Source organism: Poeciliopsis prolifica, unplaced genomic scaffold, assembly GCF_027474105.1.
Source record: "Poeciliopsis prolifica strain line A6 unplaced genomic scaffold, Auburn_PproV2 SCAFFOLD042, whole genome shotgun sequence".
Lineage (NCBI taxonomy): Eukaryota > Metazoa > Chordata > Actinopteri > Cyprinodontiformes > Poeciliidae > Poeciliopsis > Poeciliopsis prolifica.
The window spans coordinates 233305-252364 of NW_026562417.1; the positions used below are offsets into that span (position 1 = coordinate 233305).

Sequence of the window (19060 nt, forward strand, 5' to 3'; positions counted from 1 at the left end):
GAGAAAATTTCTCTGTTTTAAATTTTATGTGTACTTTTTTTATTATTCTAGTGTTGATGAAATACTCAACCTGTCCATATTCAATGCTGATGCCATCCACACAGTAGCTAAAATGCTGCGTCACCGCCACAGTCTTGCGGCTTATTATCACCTATTGAGCTGAGAATTTTGATGTGCAGAATTTTGCATTTATTGAAATTAGAGGAAAACAGATTACAGAACCAGATCATTTCTGTAAACTAATCAATCACAATGATAACGCTATCTGGATAATAAACCATTGTTATAAACTTTTGTTTCCTCTTTAAAGCTAAAGTGGCTAAAAGTTCAGCGAGAATGAAGATCCCAGCAGGCCAACCAGAGGGTTTAAATGTGCGATTCCAGCAGTTTGGCGCAAGAAAATAAAACCGACACCGATAATGTCAAAACATAATTGTTGCTTTCGGTCCAGCGGTTTCCCCCTCTCATATTCACAAACTACTGCAGCCTTTGTTTGCGTTACATGGTGCTTCTGCCAAACACACCAGTCCTCCCTCTCTTCCTGCACTGAAGGTAGAGAATGTCTGCAAAAGCCAAGACATTCCTGAAACCGGGTGGCAGGATTACGCCACTTCTCTCAGCCTCGTCCCCCTCTGTCTCTATCTTCGCCTCTTATTTATCTCTTGTTCCCAAGCAGACCAGTGAGCTGCTTTGGTTCAGCAATCTGCACAAAAACCAAACAACCAGGACTCGGTGTGTTGGTGTGTATTTATGCGTCGGCATCGGAGCCCTGGGCATGTGACTCATTGTGCTGTATAAAACAACCTTTATTATAATGACTGCTCATTACCTTCCATGCCCTCGTATAAAGATATATTTATACGCGCGAGGACATAACCTCATCGCTCATCTACATAACAATTATGGCCTGTTTTATGGGCCTCTCGGAGCCATAGAGGAAATACTGAATGCAGTTGGGTTGCAAAAATGGCCTGGGTGACATACAGGTTGGGAAATGAACAACAGCCACAGCTCATACTCTGGTTCTGTTTATGCTGTGGCCTGGCTGTTTGTCTTCCAATCTCTCTGGCATAAAATTACTGCATCGGTAATGTGCTCTGTATTCTGTGTGGTTACCAGGAAGAGTGGAAGTTGTGGTAAAAACACTCATATTCACCAGCTACTGTGGCCTCCCTTTGCGAATGCTGATAAATGTTACGTGGAAACAAAGAGAACTTGATTGTCCCACGACAGTCTTGAAATTGTTGGCTTTACATCTAATGAGGGAAACTTCCTGTAGAGACAACATTTCTTATGTTTGAAGTTATGTCTTGAGGTTCAACCTTTTGTATACAAATGGATCCTTTGAATCTAATCTATGAAATGTAAAGATATCTCAAATTCATCTAGTTTTATATCTATATTTGCCAAATCTATAAAGTGTTGACAGGGTACAACCTTTGTTGTACAGGGTGCTACTTTCTGCAGTGGGTCTTGATTTAAGCCTGTTCTATGCTGTACAAGCCATTTTCCCCAGCCAGAAGATTTTTCATGTTTTTCTCTCACAATTACGTAAACTAGAAAAAGATCATCTTCATAAATCACGATCAAGCATGTTTTCTGGTTCAGTTTCATCAACAAAACCCAGGCCTGATTTTTTTTCCCTCACCTGCACAATCAAGTTATCACTTCACGCCATGCTTTTATGTGAAGATATAGCCTACCAGTCTGGGAAAGCCTGCAAAGCAAAAGACGTTATTCACAAAGAAAATATAGACCAGTGATGGTGAATCTTCTCAGGAGTGACTGGCAGACCAAAGAGTGCTGAAAAAGTACTACTGTCTCATCAAGGAGGTCACAAAGGAGCCCAAAACAACATGTAGGACTCATTTGACTCATTTAAGGTCATGTGATAAAAGACAAAGAAAGAGGCAGAGCAAAAATTACACCACGGGTTGAACGCCAGGTCTGTGGACTGGACCAAAAATGAGTGAAAAAGTTGCAGAAGTCCAATAAAGTACTTTAAGACTTTCAGGAAGTCTAGAGTACGATTGATAAAGACAATTTTAAAGTACAGAAAATGTTAGATACATATAGAAATGAGAGGTATTCTAAAAATGTTGCATTGCTCTCTTCCCTCTTAAACCTTATTTCTGCAAGGGAGGAGGGCATCAAGTGGAAATCATGTAAAAAAAAGCCATTTTTATTGGCCATGTGGAAACAGAAACTTAGTCCAATGCTGTCAGATCTTGTATATAAAGGTCTGAGTTAAATCCAATTCTTAGGCTAGTAGCACAAAGTGAAGGACTAATCAGCTTCTCATAGCATCATCCATCTCAAACAGTAACTATACTGAAATTCCGTTATTTAAAAAATGAATATTCAAAGCATCAGCCATAGGTATATCTTTCTGCAGCCATGAAACAAAAGACTGTCACCCACCTGCGAACTGAGTCCAAAGATAAAAGGAGTCCGTTTTATTGAGCATGATAAGAGCTAATATAATTTAAATGAGGGGAAACCGCATCAGTGCGAACAGGTGAACTGTCATCTTTGTCCAGGTAGGTCTCAGTGCAGACACATTCAGTGTCCTCCTCCCGCATTCAAACATTACCCCAACAAGGGACCTATTGACTCAGTTTCTGTTTCCTCAAAATCTGATTTTTATATAAAATATTCTGATGTCACAGATGGCCGATGATGCCACAGTGACCGGGTTCAGAGTGTCTGGAGAAAACAGCGTCACAGATCCGCCACGACACCTAATAGTGAGAGTGAGAAGCTTTTCCTTACATCCATGTTATATTGTGTCACACCAAACCCTCTATGAAAGATGTCAACAATCTCAATCCAGTTTAGCAAACTTGGCACATTTATAATTTTTCTCCAAGCAACAGGATGTTGGTGTGTAGATGTAGATAGCATCTAAAGCTTGTTTTTACGTCTTTTACCATACTGCTTACAGTACATTGCCTTAATAGTGTACAGTAATAAACTTGGGTCTGCATGTTTATTACACTTATTTTTGCTTTAACTATAGATGCACAAGTTAGGTGAGAAGGTATTTTCTTGCAATTCTTGACTATATTGGGTCACTAGTTAGGTCGGTAAACATTTGGTTTTTAAAAAGACTAAATTGAAAAATATGTAGCAAAAAAAAGATAGTGCTGAGAAAAATCATTTTAAATAAAAAAAAATGTGGATTTGCAATATGTTAAGATACAAAGTCATTTTTACTCTTAACCAGAGTCATATACAGTTCAGTCGTATATGACTGAACTGTATAGTCTTGTTAGAGGAAAAAGTGGATTAAAGCCTGTCTTTGGTCAAATTGAGTATATTTGTAAAGTTCAATCAGCTGCTCCTTCAATGTCAGGACTGGCATTGTTGTCCAGTCAAAATATGCGATTATGTGTTGTTCTACATGCAACATATGAAACCAACATCAACCATATCAAAGACAAATATTTGCTCTCATTCATAGCTGGACTCTGAGATGAATATCAACATGAATCAAGCTTTCCTTTGTGCCAGTGAACATAAAACAAACTCCAGCCCAAGTTTGCTTTACTTGACGATCCCAGAGCTGGTTAATGATCAACGTGTACAACCTCATTAACGCTTATCAAAAGCTAAATGCATCATCATCCATCATATAAGGGGGCGTGTACTTCTGGATCTGACCCAGGTGGCACGCAAGGGGTTGGTTTCACTGTGTCCAGTGTGTGTGTGTGTGTGTGTGTGTGTGTGTATTTACTTATCATAAACAGATTCTTAAATGTCCATAGAAGAGATAAGTGGCTGGGGGTGACTGTGCTGATTTGTCTTCCTGACAACGCTGTCACGCAATTTCAGTTTTACAGATTTTGCACCTGTATATTAAAGTATTACACATCTATCTATCTATCTATCTATCTATCTATCTATCTATCTATCTATCTATCTATCTATCTATCTATCTATCTATCTATCTATCTATCTATCTATCTATCTATCTATCTATCTATCTATCTATCTATCTATCTATCTATCTATCTATCTATCTATATATATATATATATATATATATATATATATATATATATATGTTTTCATTGCTCTCATGTTGGACTGGAAGTGACATTTGTCTTGTGGTTTAGCCAGACATTTACTTGTTGTTTTCTGTTAGAGCTGGTCGTTTCCTCCGCCGCCTCGCACTTATATACACACAGAAAAGTGGTTCACCATTGCAGGCGTGGGTGCAGGTTTTACCCTTGTTTGATGTGCTCAGAGCCAAAAAGTTGTCCCCTTTGCATGTCTTGTGCGGTTAAACAACATGAGTCTCTGACTACAAACCAGATAAAAGGGCTTCTTCATGAGTGAAAGTGTGTGGGAAGTGGCAGTTTTCGACAGCATCTGTAAATGTGCACGAAGAGGCCCTAATTCCACTAAAACACGGAAAAAAAGTCTGCAAGTAGGTCTGCTTTCATCTGTTTTGATTTTACTCTAGGAAGGAAGACAACATACAAAAGTATCCCTCAATTAAATTTGCCAAATCACCTCAACGCAAATACAGAACCAAGCCTAAATTTAGGAGAAAAACTTTCGCAAAAGCAATTTGCAGAGTAAGATTTTTTTTTTTTTTTGCCTGCACCTTTTTAGTAGGTTTATCCAGAATCTTCTCTTTGTTTTTCCTGAACTAGTCAGAGCTGAACTTGGCAGTGTGCTTTGAATCATGATCCTTCTTCATAACCAACGTGAGCTTAAGGGTCATGAACTGACGGTTCGACGATCTCCATCAGCAGAATTCAAGCTTTAAAGTTTGTCGGGTCCTAAAGTAGCAAATCAGCCCCAGAGCATCACACCACCACCACCATGTTTGACAGCAGGTATGATGCTGTTTTTCTGAAATGTGGCGTTAATTTTACGGCAGGGATTTGCCAGTCCGCGGAAGATGTTTACAAGAGTCTTGGGGATGATCAAGATGTTCTTGGCAAATGTGAGAAGGGCCTTTGTGTTCTTTTTTTTTTCTCCCACGGACGTCGTTTATGCCCAGCCTGTTTCTTTTTATCCAGTCATGAGCTAAAGGTCGGATTGGGCTGGGTAGCGCCTACTCTCTGAGGGCGTCAGCCAATTAAATATATTGCTTTTTAGTTCACAATATTGCACTCTGACAAAGAACCATTTCTTTTATAGTATTGTTTAGTACAATTCTGCAACGGTGCAAAAACTGAAGAACTGTCTTTCTCAAACAGAGGTACTAGGACCACTGCTGGTACTTGGAGCTCCTTTAGTGACACTGAGAAGAAATGTAGGCATCACTAGTTGTATGGTAAGTATGCTCAAGTATGAATCCACAACCATGTCCTATCCATCATCTAATTGTGTACTGTTAATAGGTAATAGACTTATTTGGGCGTTTTGTGTTGTACTCCTGCTTTAAAATTTCTGCCAGGAATTTGGTAGTTGGAAAACCTGGACATGCTACTTGTTCGGAAAACTTGCACTTTTGACATTCCTGAGTTTCACGGGGATTGAGATAAAACTCCGTTCAAAACAAATCGTTTTTTAATGAACTGCTGAGCCACGCACTAGTTACAGTTTAACTACTGTTCTTGCCCCAGCTTTATAAACATGTGCAGGATATTGATTTATTGACCCAAGAGTGTTTGTCTCTTCTTGGACATGTGACAATATATGGCCCCTGCTGTCTTGTTAGTACTTGACTTTTGTGCTTGGAAGCTAAAACTGTATTGATTTGTGAATTAAAGTCCTCACTTCCCTAGTTTGTGCTGTTAATGATGCCGTATAAATTGTCTCCTGCCATATTTGCAATGTTTTATCTTTGTCCCTAGTATGTGTTTCTTGTAAAATAGAGAAATTAGAATTCACTTATTGTTTATGTACTTCACATGCGAGGTTGTTGTAAAACCGTATGCACTGATTCTTGTAGAGAATTTCTTTTTTTCTCTTGAGCTGTTCTCATAACAATCTTGTGATTGCAGGTCTGAAACTTCATAATCAAAGTTCTTGGTGGATCTTTCGTTTCGTTCATTCTGAACCCTCTCTCCAGCTGCAACCGGCATCTCAGAGGCGTTAGGTCCAGAGGACGTTCCCGTCTTCCCCCCATTTGTGTTACTCTCTGTGAAGCGAACCGATGCTTTTGAATTTCCACGTTCAAAAATTCAGCTCATTGCAGCTAGCGGCGTAAACCGGCATCAACAGATTCGTTTTCACTCTCCGGGACCAAGTCTCTCGCGCCAGCTAAGTTGCTGTCTCCATGCTGGCTCTGTTTTCCCGAGTTCAAAAGTTTAACTTAATGTGTGCCACAAATCTTAATTCATCTTTGCTTGCTTTACTGAAGTTTGGCGTCTCTGTTTTCCAGAACACTGTCAAAACACGCTCTTTCTCAGGATTTGAGCTTTGAAAGGTTGAGCGCAGGTCTCTAGTCTGTAGACGTAATCTTGGAATAATCAGAAATCTCGGTCAACTACAGGGTACAACATCCTTCAGATAAGGGTGTTATATAGAGACAGAAACTTTGTCATGTTTACAGTGGACTTATCAAATTATTAGTAGGTAATTGAAATAATACTGATACTGTTGAGTCCAGGTCAAAGGTCATCAGTCTTGCGCTTGAACTGATAGACTCCTGGATAAAATAATCTACTTGCATTCAGAAAGTAAGGGTTCAGAATTCATTTTTATTAGTTTGAACACATTTCACACTAACAAAAATGTCAAAGTCACTTCAAGCTGACAACACAGCGAACAGATTCTCAGGGTCACTTGAGATGAAACTATGAAATGTGACCCAAGCCTCATTCTTTTAAGACAGCTGCAACGCCAAAACATCCCAATTTTTAAAACTCATATTTAGGGCAATTTATTGCATGGTTTTAAATCAAATATGCACCAGTCATTCACTTGACTTTTATTGGACTCGCGACTTTCAGGACAGGCAGGAAGCTGTAAAATCATACTCATGACTTTGACTTCCTTTCTGATGCACACACGCTGACATGTGTAGCCCACGGCTACCTCTGTACACACACCGTCCTGAATGGGACGTTATGTCCTTCCCTGCACACGCAAGTCACTCAGCGTCAAGGAATTTTCACCCTGGAGACTGATGGCGGTGGTATTTAAAGCGCAACTGTGACAAAAAAAAATATGGAGTAAAGAAAAAAATCTGAGCACTTCTTACAATTAAATCCCAAATTGTAGATTTAAGTCTAAAGTAATTTTGTAATTTTACCAGCATGTTTTTTTTCCCCAGTTTGAATTTAAGGGAGGTGCTATAGATTATTTTCTGTGCAGCCTCAAAGACTTGAAGTTCATCCCAAGACAAAAATCAGCGAAATCATCAGCAGTTATAGGGACTGTTGGATGTCAATAAATACTTTCAATTCATTACTGAGGAGGTTATAAGTATCAATAAGCCATTTTTCCAATGAAAATGTCAAAGAAAATAATTTTTAAAGAAAACTGATGCTAATTTGGCAACAACTTATTAACCGTCAGGAGTCAAGAATTGACCTTTAACCTTTTCCCTCCAAGGAAACTTGAAGTCAGCCAATTCAGGGTTTCTGCAGGATCCACCTACTCAAACTTAAGACTTTTTTAAGACCACTGAGAATGAAGTTCAAGCCCTGTATTGAGACAAAGTGCACAAAATTACTTGTTTGTTTTGTAGGAATGGGAAAACTATTGCAAAAGAAATGGCAATCTGAGACTGACAAATCTTTTTCAGATTCTTACTTGAGTTGAGGTAACATCTTATGAGCTGGCAATTTGTGAAGGCGATCCGTCTATAAATGTACAATTAGCCATGATAAGTGCAGCAAGACTGACTAGCTAACAGAGTTGGGTAACTAAGTGTAGCACTACTAACTTTAAACAAAATACAAAGTTTTCTCCAGAAAACTTGCTAAATTTTGGGTTTAAAAAAGTTTAAAGTTGACATGAAATTTGGAAATATCACTTGATAATTTTGTGTAAGTCTGAACACCAATTATAAAGTCTTATAAATTGCAGGAAAAAAAGAAGCAATTTATGCTAAGCCTGGTAGGGGCACAAGTAAAGCCTGGTGACCCGCAAGGCTTTACTTATTTATTTTATTCTACCTACTCACAGTGAGTTGAAAGCCACTCAAGTAACATTAGAGATACTTTAAAAATATTATTACTCAAGTAAAAGAAACATATGATGTGGTCAAACTACTCCTAAAAGTACATTTATTCCAAAAAGTTACATGTAACTGAGTAAATGCATCTAGTTACTACTCACCTCTGCTAGCAGGCCAGCAAAGGTACATTAGCAGAAAGTTAGCATTAGCTGCAACCACCTCAAGACACTGTGTGCAATGAAGATGTATGTACGACTTAAACTTTTGCCCGACAGAAAAAAAACTACCGTACAAGATAAAATAGACATGCAGAATTTAAGACTTGCATGTATTTGAGGTCAGCTTCCATTTTTTAAAATTAATTTCTGAATTATTAAGGATGTGTGCACACGCTGCAATTATACCACCGACCGTCTGCATTACAGTAGGCTGCTTAAACTTCGCTGTGACTTGGGTTCCTGTAGCCACACGTCTTTCCTCGGATCAAGCATTACTCAGTGGTAAAAGTCCCAGCTACGGTGTCAGCTAAGCATATATCCTAAACCGCAGTTTTCACTGCACCGCTGTTAGTTTTGCTGCTGCAAACGTTTTGATTACCTAGTAAAGGTGACACCCTGACAGATACATGGCAAACTGCCGAAGCACAGATTTACTTTGGCACCAAAATGCTCGTGAGGTTGCATAAATATTAAAATATGGCAGCGGCATTTTTCGGCTATATCCTCAGTGTTTGGTGTCATGTTGCTCTGGTTGCCATGCACATGCAGAAGCCCACACGTGCTAAGCTCAAAGTGACAGATGCCTGACTTGTGATATATATATATATATTCAGGCCTTGGGTTATAAGCAAGACAAGAGCACGTCAGCAGTTGACTGTTGAATTATTTCAGCTCAATTGCTCCTCTTCCGGGGTTTTTTTGTTGTTTTTTTTCAAGCTCAGCAGGCCCTCGGGGTCAAATGCAAGAAATCAAATCCCCATGATAGGCTCCGATTGTGTGTTCGTATGTGTGCGTCTGGATGCAAGAGAAACTCGGCATTCAGTTAGCCTTGGAGACAAGTTTGTTTCCATAGCATGAACACAGTGGGCCCATTCTGTTCCGAGTTCAGTCACCTGATTCTCCTCAGTAGAAAAGCTGAGACAGAGGTATGTGTTTTTTGTTTATTTGTCTGGGAAAAACACATAAAATCTACTAAAGGGCTCATTCTGATCAAACCTTGTGGGTTTGTGGAGCACCATGAAAAACAACAACAAAAAAACACACACACACAAAGTCGCCAGGGATTCATTTCAGACGTTTACCAAAACGTTGCCCAAATTAAAGCTCTAATCCTGATGGACCATGTTCTATGAGAGCCTCTCCATTTGGCTTCTGTGGGTCCTGTCAATGTTTGAGCAAAGGTTAGCTTTCTGAATTTGTGTAAACATCTTCACACCACTACATTTAACAAAAGAAGCATTTTTTTTTTTTGCAAATGTGAGTCAGACTTTTGTGTTCTTGAACCAGCGGCGATTGTAACCTTGGAACTTGCCCAGTGCGTTTGTTTGTTGCTGTTGAACACTGACTTGATGTGTTTCAGATGTTGTTGTGACCTCTTGGATCAGGTCCAAGAGGTCTTGTTGTGACCCTTTGGTCACAACAAGAGGTCACAACACTTCAATTCGCTCCAAGAGTAATTTTGGTAGATCACCCGTTCTTATGAAGGTTGTACTGTACAATGTTTCTTTACGAGTAGATAATTTCATTTGTTGCTGAATTTCTCTAAATGTTTGGCCCATTTCATGTTGTCCAGTTACGCTTTACTCTTGTTATCTTTGCATGACAAAAATGTTTAATGAGCTGAAACATTTAAGTGTGACAAAAGCAGTGAAAACTGAAAGTGCTTGACAATAATAGCACTTTGTAAAGAAAATATTTGTGATGACTTGAATGGATTGAAGGCATTTAAAAGCTCTCCGAAAATCTGTTCTGCGAAAAAATAAAACAAAAAGAGAGTTTGCAATGGCAAAAATAAAGCAAATCTTCTCCTGCCAAAAAGGAAAACTGTTGAACACTTTGTGTATTTCTACGACTCGCCTCAGAACGTTTGTGAACGGAGGAGCCGGCAGGGCTGCACAGTCCTGGTGACCCCTGCTGCATGTCAAACTAAACACTCCAACATTAAAACCAGCAGGACAGTCAGCATCTGAGGTCTGCAAAGGCAGGCTGCAGAAATCACACACACACACACACACACACAAAAATCAAAATGTGTAAAGGAAAAAAAAAAAAAAAAAAACGAAACTATTTTGGCAGATTCGTGTGTTTACATCCTGAACTGGATGTGATTTGGCTTGGCTGCAGCAAAGCCCAGCCGAAGAGCATGTTTTCCCGCTCTTCCTGTTCCTAACTCTACCGTTCTCTGCCTCCTTTTCTTTTCTGTTTGTTTTCGTTCTCTCCCTTTACAAAGCATATAATTATGAAGGTGGCAATTCTAGATAAAAATATGTATATATTCAACTATTTAAAAAATAAAAAATCAGATTACTGTTATTCAATGCTGCAAGTCCAAGGATGTTTTTCTTGTTTTGGAGACAAATTGAGGATTCAGTGTGTCCCAACCATCTGACTCACAGCCCTGAGCAAAGCGTGTCCTACCTTTGGACACACGGTGTCATTGTGTGGTGAGGAAATCTGGCTTGAAGATACAAAATACCAACTCCTTCGTTAAATGGGATGGGTTTCCAGCAATGCATCTATTTACCTACTTATTGACCCTGAAGGTGTGAACTCTGTCAATCGTCTTAAAAGTTTCAAAGCCGATTGTGGTTGAACTCTTATTTCTTCTATTTTAGTTAGATCTTTGGAAGACTAAATAGTGCCCAATTACAAATTTCTTCTCCTTTTCATCACATGATATAAGATGCGATTTATTTATTTATTTATTTAAGAGTTTAATTCCATGAAGCCCAGACCTGATTACTGCCTGCAGACTCAAGAAATCATTTAAACAGAACCTGATTGACAACACGAATTAGGCCAAAAGAATAACACATCAATCTAAAGAAATTCAAAAATAAATCTGAAACAAACTCACTGGCATCTATTAGTCTGGAAGGAGCTATAAACCCATTTCTAAAGGACTCCACCCAATTTTGGCAGTTTCATGTAAAAAAATATATATATATTTCAAGATTTATCCAAAAGGACACAAAAGAACCAAGATCGGCATCTAAAGAAATTGAGTAAAAATGGCTGCCATGGGAGCTCCATGGCCAGATCCGATGCTGACCAAAGGAACACAGAGGCCCGTTTCATAATAGCCAAAAATCCGTCTTGATGACACTCAACACTTCTGGGAAAATATTCTGAAACCCAACGGGATGAAAGTGGAACTCGTCTTGTTACATCTGACTTAAAACCAGCAAAGACTTTCACAAAAAAAAGAAAAGGTAATGTCAGTAAAACATGGTATGAAGTGATTATAATGTATATTTACAGTGAAACTCGGTGGCGGTTTTGTCCAAATCCTGACGGCAGTTTTAGTCGTCTTGGGTGACGTGACCACTCATTAGGTTTAGGCGGTAATGGAACGAGGTTGGTTTTGAATTCATGTTACTTTTGTCTGATATTACATTTTTCGATGACTTATAACCATAGCATGTCACTTTAAATCTACTTTGTCCATTGATAGCGATGTGTTGGGCTCCCAATTCAACTTTTGCACAGGCCCTGGACACGTCTTGTGTTTCGCAAACGATTACCATGGCTAACGCAGATCCTAAAACTTTCCTTTTAAGGTGCATTTATCCCTATTTTCACCTGCTAATTGATTAGTTGCATGAACTAAAACTTTTGGGTTAGAATAAAGATATGTTTGTATAAAACCTATTTATTCACCAAGTAGAATAATTCAGCATACCTTGCAGGCTGTGGCCAGGATACACCCACCTATACAAAGGCCAACATTTGCAAGAGCTCCTGAAAATAAAGGTGTACTTAAAATAATTATGTGGGATGTTTTGCTTAACAAGAGCTATGTTTTTGGTTACTGAGAAACAGAAGGCGAATGCACGCGACTAATAACATTTGTTGTTTTTGTTGTTTTTTGTCAAATTTGTTTCGAATCAAGGAGAGGTTTGTGTTAAAAATAGTTACTAATACTCAGAGGTTTTGCACGTGGAAATTCGGTGCGGCCCTGCTCTGACAATTTCATCTTCGGCGGAAATCTCCATAACTTGCAGAGCTCATTATGCCCAACATGGTGTTTTGTAACAAAAAAAAAAACACAAGGATACTCAAGTTTTGACAAAATGTAAAGCAGATGCCGAGGTGGCAAATAAACTCCTGCCCGAGAGATAAGACGAGCAGAACTGTCTTGATTCTGCAACAGCGGTTGCTACGTTTGAGGACAGCGTCAAAGAGGATTGTTGCAAAAAAAAAAAAAAAAGTTGAAAATGGCACTAAAAATATATGAGCTCACTAGTAAATCCCGCGGACAGTCAGAGCCAGTGTGAGATATCATGAGAGGAGCTCTTTCTCTCACACTCTCTGTACTTGACTCCTACACACACTAGTATCAACAGGAAAGAGACAGCCAATGAAACTAATTGGGTGGTGTGTGCCTTATGAAAAGAACAGTCTGTACTGTCCTCGACTCCCTCCCACAGCTCTCTGACTGGCTGGAGGCTAAGTGGTCTGCTTTTCTTCACTCTGCCGTGATTGGAGCCCGGGAACGCCAATAACTAGAAACTGTTTTTTCCCTCTCTTTTTCTCCCCCCACACCCTGCTCTCCTCAGGACATACCCTTGTTGTTTTTTAACTTCAGACTGAAGGGATTCAGCAGTCACGGCCTGCACTCTGCTGCCGCTTCCACGCACAAAATGCACGCCTTTTTGTGATCTATTAAATCTCTGAACTTAATTTGAACTTCATGGAAGAGTTGTCAAATAGTAACGTCTGTCTGGTCAGGACAAAAAGTCACATCTCTCGACTAATGTAGCGATTAAATCTTACTTTTTGTTCACACCGAATGGTGCTTCCAATAAGGTAAAATATGCAACAGCGATTATTTGACTCAGTTTTATTTATTCATCTTAAAAAAAAAATTGATGATGATGATGATGAAAATATATATTTACAAGAATGCACAAAATGTTGCTTTGGAAAGCTAAACATTAACCCACAAAAAAGACATAAATAAGTTAGTATAGCTTTACAGTGTTTTTTTTAAAAAAAATAAAATAAAATAAAAAACACTTCAAAGTTTTACACAAAGTGAATGAGTGTCACTTTGTATTTCTGCCCTCACTTAAATGAGAAATGAATAGTGCAATTAATTACATGTTCCACATGAATGTCACACCACAAACACCATTCTCTGATTCACATATTTGCATAAAGAAAAAAAGCCCAGTGGTTTTTAACAAGTCTTCCCATCTATGTTACCCTGGACCACACCTACCTATGGAGGGGGGAGCGAGTATGTCACTGAAACGGAAAGTCACCGAATTTAACAAAATAAAATTTTTTAGAAGATTATTTGCAAACATTTCTTAAAAAAAAAAAAAAGAAAGGAAAAAAATGGTGGAAATTACTCAGCAGTTTTTAAGAATTTGAAACCCCACCTCCCTCCCAAACCTGATCCCATTTGGAAAATGAAATGAAAGAAACTGAAATAGAATGAAAACAGGGGAAATAAGAAGACTGTAAACTTTTATCTATCATGGCGGTTCCCAGATTCATGGAGCCTCATCTTACACAGTGCGGACCAGGTGGGGCCTTCAACATCAACACTGTAGAAAAAGTTAACATTTTTGCTTCCATGTGACCCTGATGATTGAAATCTGCATTTCTCTCGCTCTCTCATAATATTAATAATAATAAAAACTTACATGAAATACCTGAATAATGACACAAATTAGCATTTTTGTTTTATACTAAATAACTTTCAAATTTCTCTGATGGGAATTGCACTGCAAGTCCCTGAGTCAAACTCAAACATACACACATTTACACAAAAAAAAGGTATGAAAACCAATTATTTGCTACATCTGAAACATAGGTAGTAGATATATATATATATTTATATATTTTCAGATATATATATATATATAAAATATGAGCAAAATTCAATTTGCACACTGCTACATTGTCTGCTGCTTTTGAGGCAATTTTATAATAGAAAAAAATATGAGTGCCAAAAGTCAATAGTGTACATATTCAGTGCTTGTGCAGCCTTCTGATCCTCCTCCCTTCTTTCCGATAAAGCTGCTTTGTTTCTCTCCTTGTCTTCTGTCAGATGGGGAGGCAGCCTACAGCGGGCAGGTCTCAGCACTCTGTGGGACGCAGAGGAAACGGGCCGGTGATTCACTTAATGCGTGACACTACTGGCGCGTTCACGCACAGCACATAGCGAGGAAGCATGGGGAAGTGAAGGCGTTTGAGGGGGGGGGGGACTTAAGACATGAGAGTGAGTGCAGATGTTTGCAGCGGTTGTGCATGCATATTTACTACTTTAGCACGCAGAATGGAGAAGAGTTGCAGCGGCCATTCAAAGCGCATTGAAGAGAAAATGGTTTCTAACCTGGCACCGTTCAGCATGGGACCTCCTCCTCCTGCTGCTGCTGCTGCTCTGCCTGGCTTCCTGCACCGAGCGCCTGCTCTTCATCGTCGTCTTTGTCGGAATGCGACTTTTTGCTGTTCGTCGTGCAATCGTCAGAGCAAAGACCTGCGAAACCAAAATCGATGAATGCATAACGTGCATAATAATAATAATGGTGAAAAAGTTTGCACGGAGGAAACGCCTCCACTTTTTTTCAGATCGAGAAAAAGTCCGAAAAATAAATCAATACGAGTTTACCTAAAAATGTCACCGCATTAGCAATAAAAGTAGAAAAGCAAACCGCTGATTAAATTACTGTCATTTCTTCCTGTCTCATCTATATATCTATATCTATATATCTATATATATAAGCACATATATATTTTTTTAAAGAATGTTCATTTTAAATGCATGACAGTTGCAGTGAAAGAAGTGAGATTTCTCACCTGCGGATTCCGAGGATCGTTTCCGCGAACCGTTAGTGCGAGCCGACCGCCTCTCCCTCCCGGTCTCCGGGCCGCCGCCGCCCGCTTCGCCCCGGGGCGGTTGGTTCCCTCGGGGCGGCCGGCTCCCCCGGGGCGGCCGGCGGTAGAACTCCGGCGCGTCTTCGTCCTCCTGCCAGTCGAAGAGCCCCGGCGAGAGCGGCCTGTCCTCCACCGGGTCGAAGTTGTACGCGTCCCTGAAAGCCTCCTCGGACTGCCGCTGCACCGCCTCCGCCTGCTTCCGCGTCTCCTCCGGGTCAGGTGTGCCGAACAGCACCCTGCGGACCGACCTGGCGCTGTCCGGCGGCCGCGCGTCCACCCGCTCCACCGTGGGGCTCGCGTTCGAGAGGCGAACGTCTGACATGTTGTTGCACATATGACGAGAGAGAACGGAGGAGGAAAAAAAGAAGAAAAAAAAAAGAAAAACCCCGCAGGAAAAGGGAAGAAAAGGGGAGGAAAAAAAAAAACAAGGTGTCGGTCCCTTTAAAAACTGCTATTCCAAAGTAGTACTCCCTCCAAATACAGTCACACGAGCGACGCACGCATCCTCCGCGACTACCATCCAAATTACGCCTTAATAATAAAACACAAACAAAACAAAAACCCGAACTGTCTCCAGAAACGGGGGTGTTTTTTTTCTCTTCTTCTTCCCTTCACGCAACCACTCCTGTCAGGTTCGTAGTAAAAAAAAAAAGCCCGATGAAAACAAGTCAAGCCATAACAGCCAACATGGCGTTAAAGAGAGATGTGAGCGAAGGAGGAAACTTGACTATTTAAACAGAGAAGCGATTCGTCAGGCTGGAGCACCGCCCATAACGCGGCAGTGGGAAACAACTGCAGCGCAGAGCAGAGAAGTGGTGCAGAAGTTTGGAGCGGAGGGAGCTGCTGCTTTTCTTTTTTTTTTTTTTTTTTTTTTTTTTTTTTAAAAGGTGGAAATCTGAACAGTGTGGCGTGCAAGCACACTTAAGCTGCTTGTTTTTCAGAGGAGGTAGTTTTGTCTGGACCTTACCTGTTTAGGGGCTCAGAGTTGGGGAATCCAATCAGATTCAAATAGATGGGAGTTTGACACATTTGCGCAATTTCGCAAGGCTCTGCGTTTCCAGCAGCACCTTCTAATCAACACACGTGCATGTCTTCACGCTCCTGCAGGATGAAACGGGCAGTAAACGCAGCAGCAGCAGTAGTACTAGTAGTAGTAGTAGTGTAATGAAGTGTCACCCCGGGGCAGGACGCACTATCACGTGAATCAATCACTTTTTTTATTTAAAGACCCCTGGTGTCACAACCTCTATTTAAGCGGCGGTAACTCTGTTAAGGCCGGGGGGCTTTTAGGGTCAACTCTGGCGCAGCTCTTCCACGAGAAGGACCAGGAAAAAATAAAATAAAAAAAAAAGCTCTTCACCTCTGCCATGACATCAGCTGTGGAGCCGTGATGTCACTGTTGGCTCGGTGCCTATCGCTGTGAGACTTTGGCACTGGTGTGGTTTGTGTGCTTCGCTGGGTGTAATTGCTGATGTGGGTTTAAAATTTAAACACCGAGAGGAGAAAAAGGGAGAAGGGAAGGAGGCGCGTGGGGGTGGTGGAGTGAAATTGATAGCAAACTCCTCCTCGCTGGGGATTTGTTTGCGATCGCTTTTGTAACAAGTGAATAAAATCAGCAAAAAAAACTGTCTCGCGCAAGTTTTACAATGTCCCAACATCCACTCCCCGGTGATTATCATCTGGATTCCTCTGCAGCTTTCTGCCAGTAAAAGGGGGGAAAAAAAGAAAAGGGAGAAAAAGAGAGGGAGAGAGAGAGAGAGGCCTGCCTTCAAGGCCATGCTGTTTCAATTAACCCTCGCAGAGTCTGAAAACATCTCGTGATGAAGGCAGCCGGAGCCATCTGTTATATAGATGTTATCGGGTTAGGATCACACTTAATCCATAATGTGCTTGTGCTGCTGTAAACGTGCGCACGGCCCCGCACTGCAGCCAGAGCCAGGGCCGGTAATGGACCTTTGACCGGCTTCGGTTAGATGAGGGGCGGTGGGCAGGGAGGCAGGAGGGTGGGGGGTGTAAGCGGCGAGGCGGGAGGACAATCGGTTACGGCCTAAAAACGCAGAACCGACGGAAAATATTCCTCTCCGGGGACAAAAAGGAACTGGAATGACACCAAAGGACGAATCCCAAAACTTCTTTTTAGTCCAACTGAGGAACTTTGTGTTGTTTGACATTTATTTAAAAGTTACACACAAGTGCAATAGGTTTAGTGAAAAGATGACTTATAAAATGTACTGCTTGACCTGGATTTTTTTTATTTAAAGACCCCAAGCTTCTCCAACATCATGATGCTGCCACCACCATATTTCACCACAAGAATGGTTCTTATGGTTCAAGGTGGACTTACCAGTTAGGTGTAAAGTGGGCTGAAAACAAACAAATCCCACATTTTTCAATCGAAACCCTTGTTTGTTTGTGCTTTTTTTTTTTTGTTGTTCTCCATTAAACAAAATCTAAATGCATGTTTTTGGTTTGACGTAGATAAAACTGTCGAATGGATAAGAATTATTTGAAACATTTCTACATATTTTCAACCAGTAGACAGTGACAGCTGGTGTCCTTTGACATAAAGGATGCTTTTGAATTTCAAATTAAAAGCAGGACCAGTTGCATTTTCTGTGACTCGATACGGCTCTCGCACAATCCCCACCGGTACGTCTAGTGCCGAACGTTTTGTTCCACAGAAAGTACAAGTTCTGTTGCAGTCTGGTGAGCGTGTTGGAGGACCTCGTGTGTCATGAGACGGCGGACTTTGAACTCTGCTTCTTCTTCGCCAGCTCGGCCCGAACCTGATGGGGGAACTGGTCCAGGTGCTCGTTCACGCACCGCATGCAGAACCTCTTGGTGTAGAACAGGCTGCAGTCCTGCACAAAAGAAGAAGCACAGCACGTCCCTTTCACAGGTCTTCGGATGGTGTTTGCATGACGCAGTTGCAAAATAGCTCTTTATTAAACCACTTGTGCATCCGGGAGTTAATGACGAGCGAAAACCTGTGCAGTTTTATGATGCTTCAACGAAAGCACCCATACCTCTCTATTGAAATTTATATAACAATAAGTATATAAGGAATGTAATTAAAGGAAAGTAATTAAAGGAAAGTAAATGTAACCTGGGACAAATCAATAGATTATTGTATTCATATTTTATCAGACAGGTGTTTGTGTCTTACCGGTCCAACACAGACACACATGTTGCACAGGCTGCATGCAGATCCCAACACCAGAAACTTCTCCTTATCCGGACTGAATGGATCCTTAGCCACAAAACATTCCTCGAGCAACCTGGAAACAAGGTCGAAACAGCACCCAGGCTTCAATTACACTGAACCTATCTGTTCTTAAAAGCGCTGCTAAAATACAAGACACAATTAAGATCATAAGGTGCCCTGAATACAACACAGAAAGTGAAGGATTTACTTTCTGCACACAAACGCCACACAGAAGCTGAAGCGTTGTTAGCTTTTAGCACAAGCTAAGCACCGTGCCACCTCGCAAATGAGTGTTTACCGTGATTTCAACTTACACAATGGCTCTGGTGTTGGGTGGTTTCTGGCCGTAGTAGGTATATGAGGTGCTCAAGCCGCACAACTGGCAGCTGAATGAGTTTTGAGGCGGTCCAGTCGCAGTTTGCTCCATTGTTTAAAAGTGACAAGTTGGTTTCGGTGGAAACCCATCCTGTTGTGTGAGCAAGTAGCGCCACCAACTGGACTGGGGGTAATAAAACACCGTGGTGTAAAGCCCGTGTTCTTAAAAAAACAAGAAAACAAAAAACGTGATTATTAGTGGTTTTTGTGATTTATTTGAATTTTGATAATATGTCAGTTGGGTCTTTTATATACCTAGCTATCAAAGAAAACAGGAACTACATGAAA

The 19060-nt window shown here is 40.6% G+C and overlaps 2 protein-coding genes across 2 annotated transcripts; both read right to left on the reverse strand.

Annotated features, from left to right (window-relative positions):
* Positions 1–13109: 13109 nt before the first annotated feature.
* On the reverse strand, positions 13110–17313 carry LOC129376240 (cyclin-dependent kinase inhibitor 1B-like). The gene is made up of 3 exons (XM_055055788.1): positions 15115–17313; positions 14651–14794; positions 13110–14402 (listed from the first exon to the last, which is right to left on the reverse strand). Exons 1-2 carry the CDS (start codon positions 15524–15526, stop codon positions 14661–14663), a joined length of 546 nt encoding a protein of 181 aa, XP_054911763.1. The 5' UTR covers positions 15527–17313; the 3' UTR covers positions 13110–14402; positions 14651–14660.
* A 111-nt stretch (positions 17314–17424) lies between these two features.
* On the reverse strand, positions 17425–18936 carry cdpf1 (cysteine rich DPF motif domain containing 1). The gene is made up of 3 exons (XM_055055789.1): positions 18712–18936; positions 18359–18470; positions 17425–18053 (listed from the first exon to the last, which is right to left on the reverse strand). Exons 1-3 carry the CDS (start codon positions 18822–18824, stop codon positions 17925–17927), a joined length of 354 nt encoding a protein of 117 aa, XP_054911764.1. The 5' UTR covers positions 18825–18936; the 3' UTR covers positions 17425–17924.
* Between the last annotated feature and the right edge of the window lie 124 nt (positions 18937–19060).

Bases quoted from the DNA above. Each gene is read 5' to 3' on its own strand.
- LOC129376240 (XM_055055788.1), bottom strand. From the start codon at position 15,526: ATGTGCAACAACATGTCAGACGTTCGCCTCTCGAACGCGAGCCCCACG. The intron at 14,795-15,114 runs GTGAGAAATCTC...TTGGTTTCGCAG, and splicing joins ACGATCCTCGGAATCCGCAG to GTCTTTGCTCTGACGATTGC.
- cdpf1 (XM_055055789.1), bottom strand. From the start codon at position 18,824: ATGGAGCAAACTGCGACTGGACCGCCTCAAAACTCATTCAGCTGCCAG. The intron at 18,471-18,711 runs GTAAGTTGAAAT...CCTTGTTTCCAG, and splicing joins CCCAACACCAGAGCCATTGT to GTTGCTCGAGGAATGTTTTG. The intron at 18,054-18,358 runs GTAAGACACAAA...TCTTTTGTGCAG, and splicing joins TGTGTGTCTGTGTTGGACCG to GACTGCAGCCTGTTCTACAC.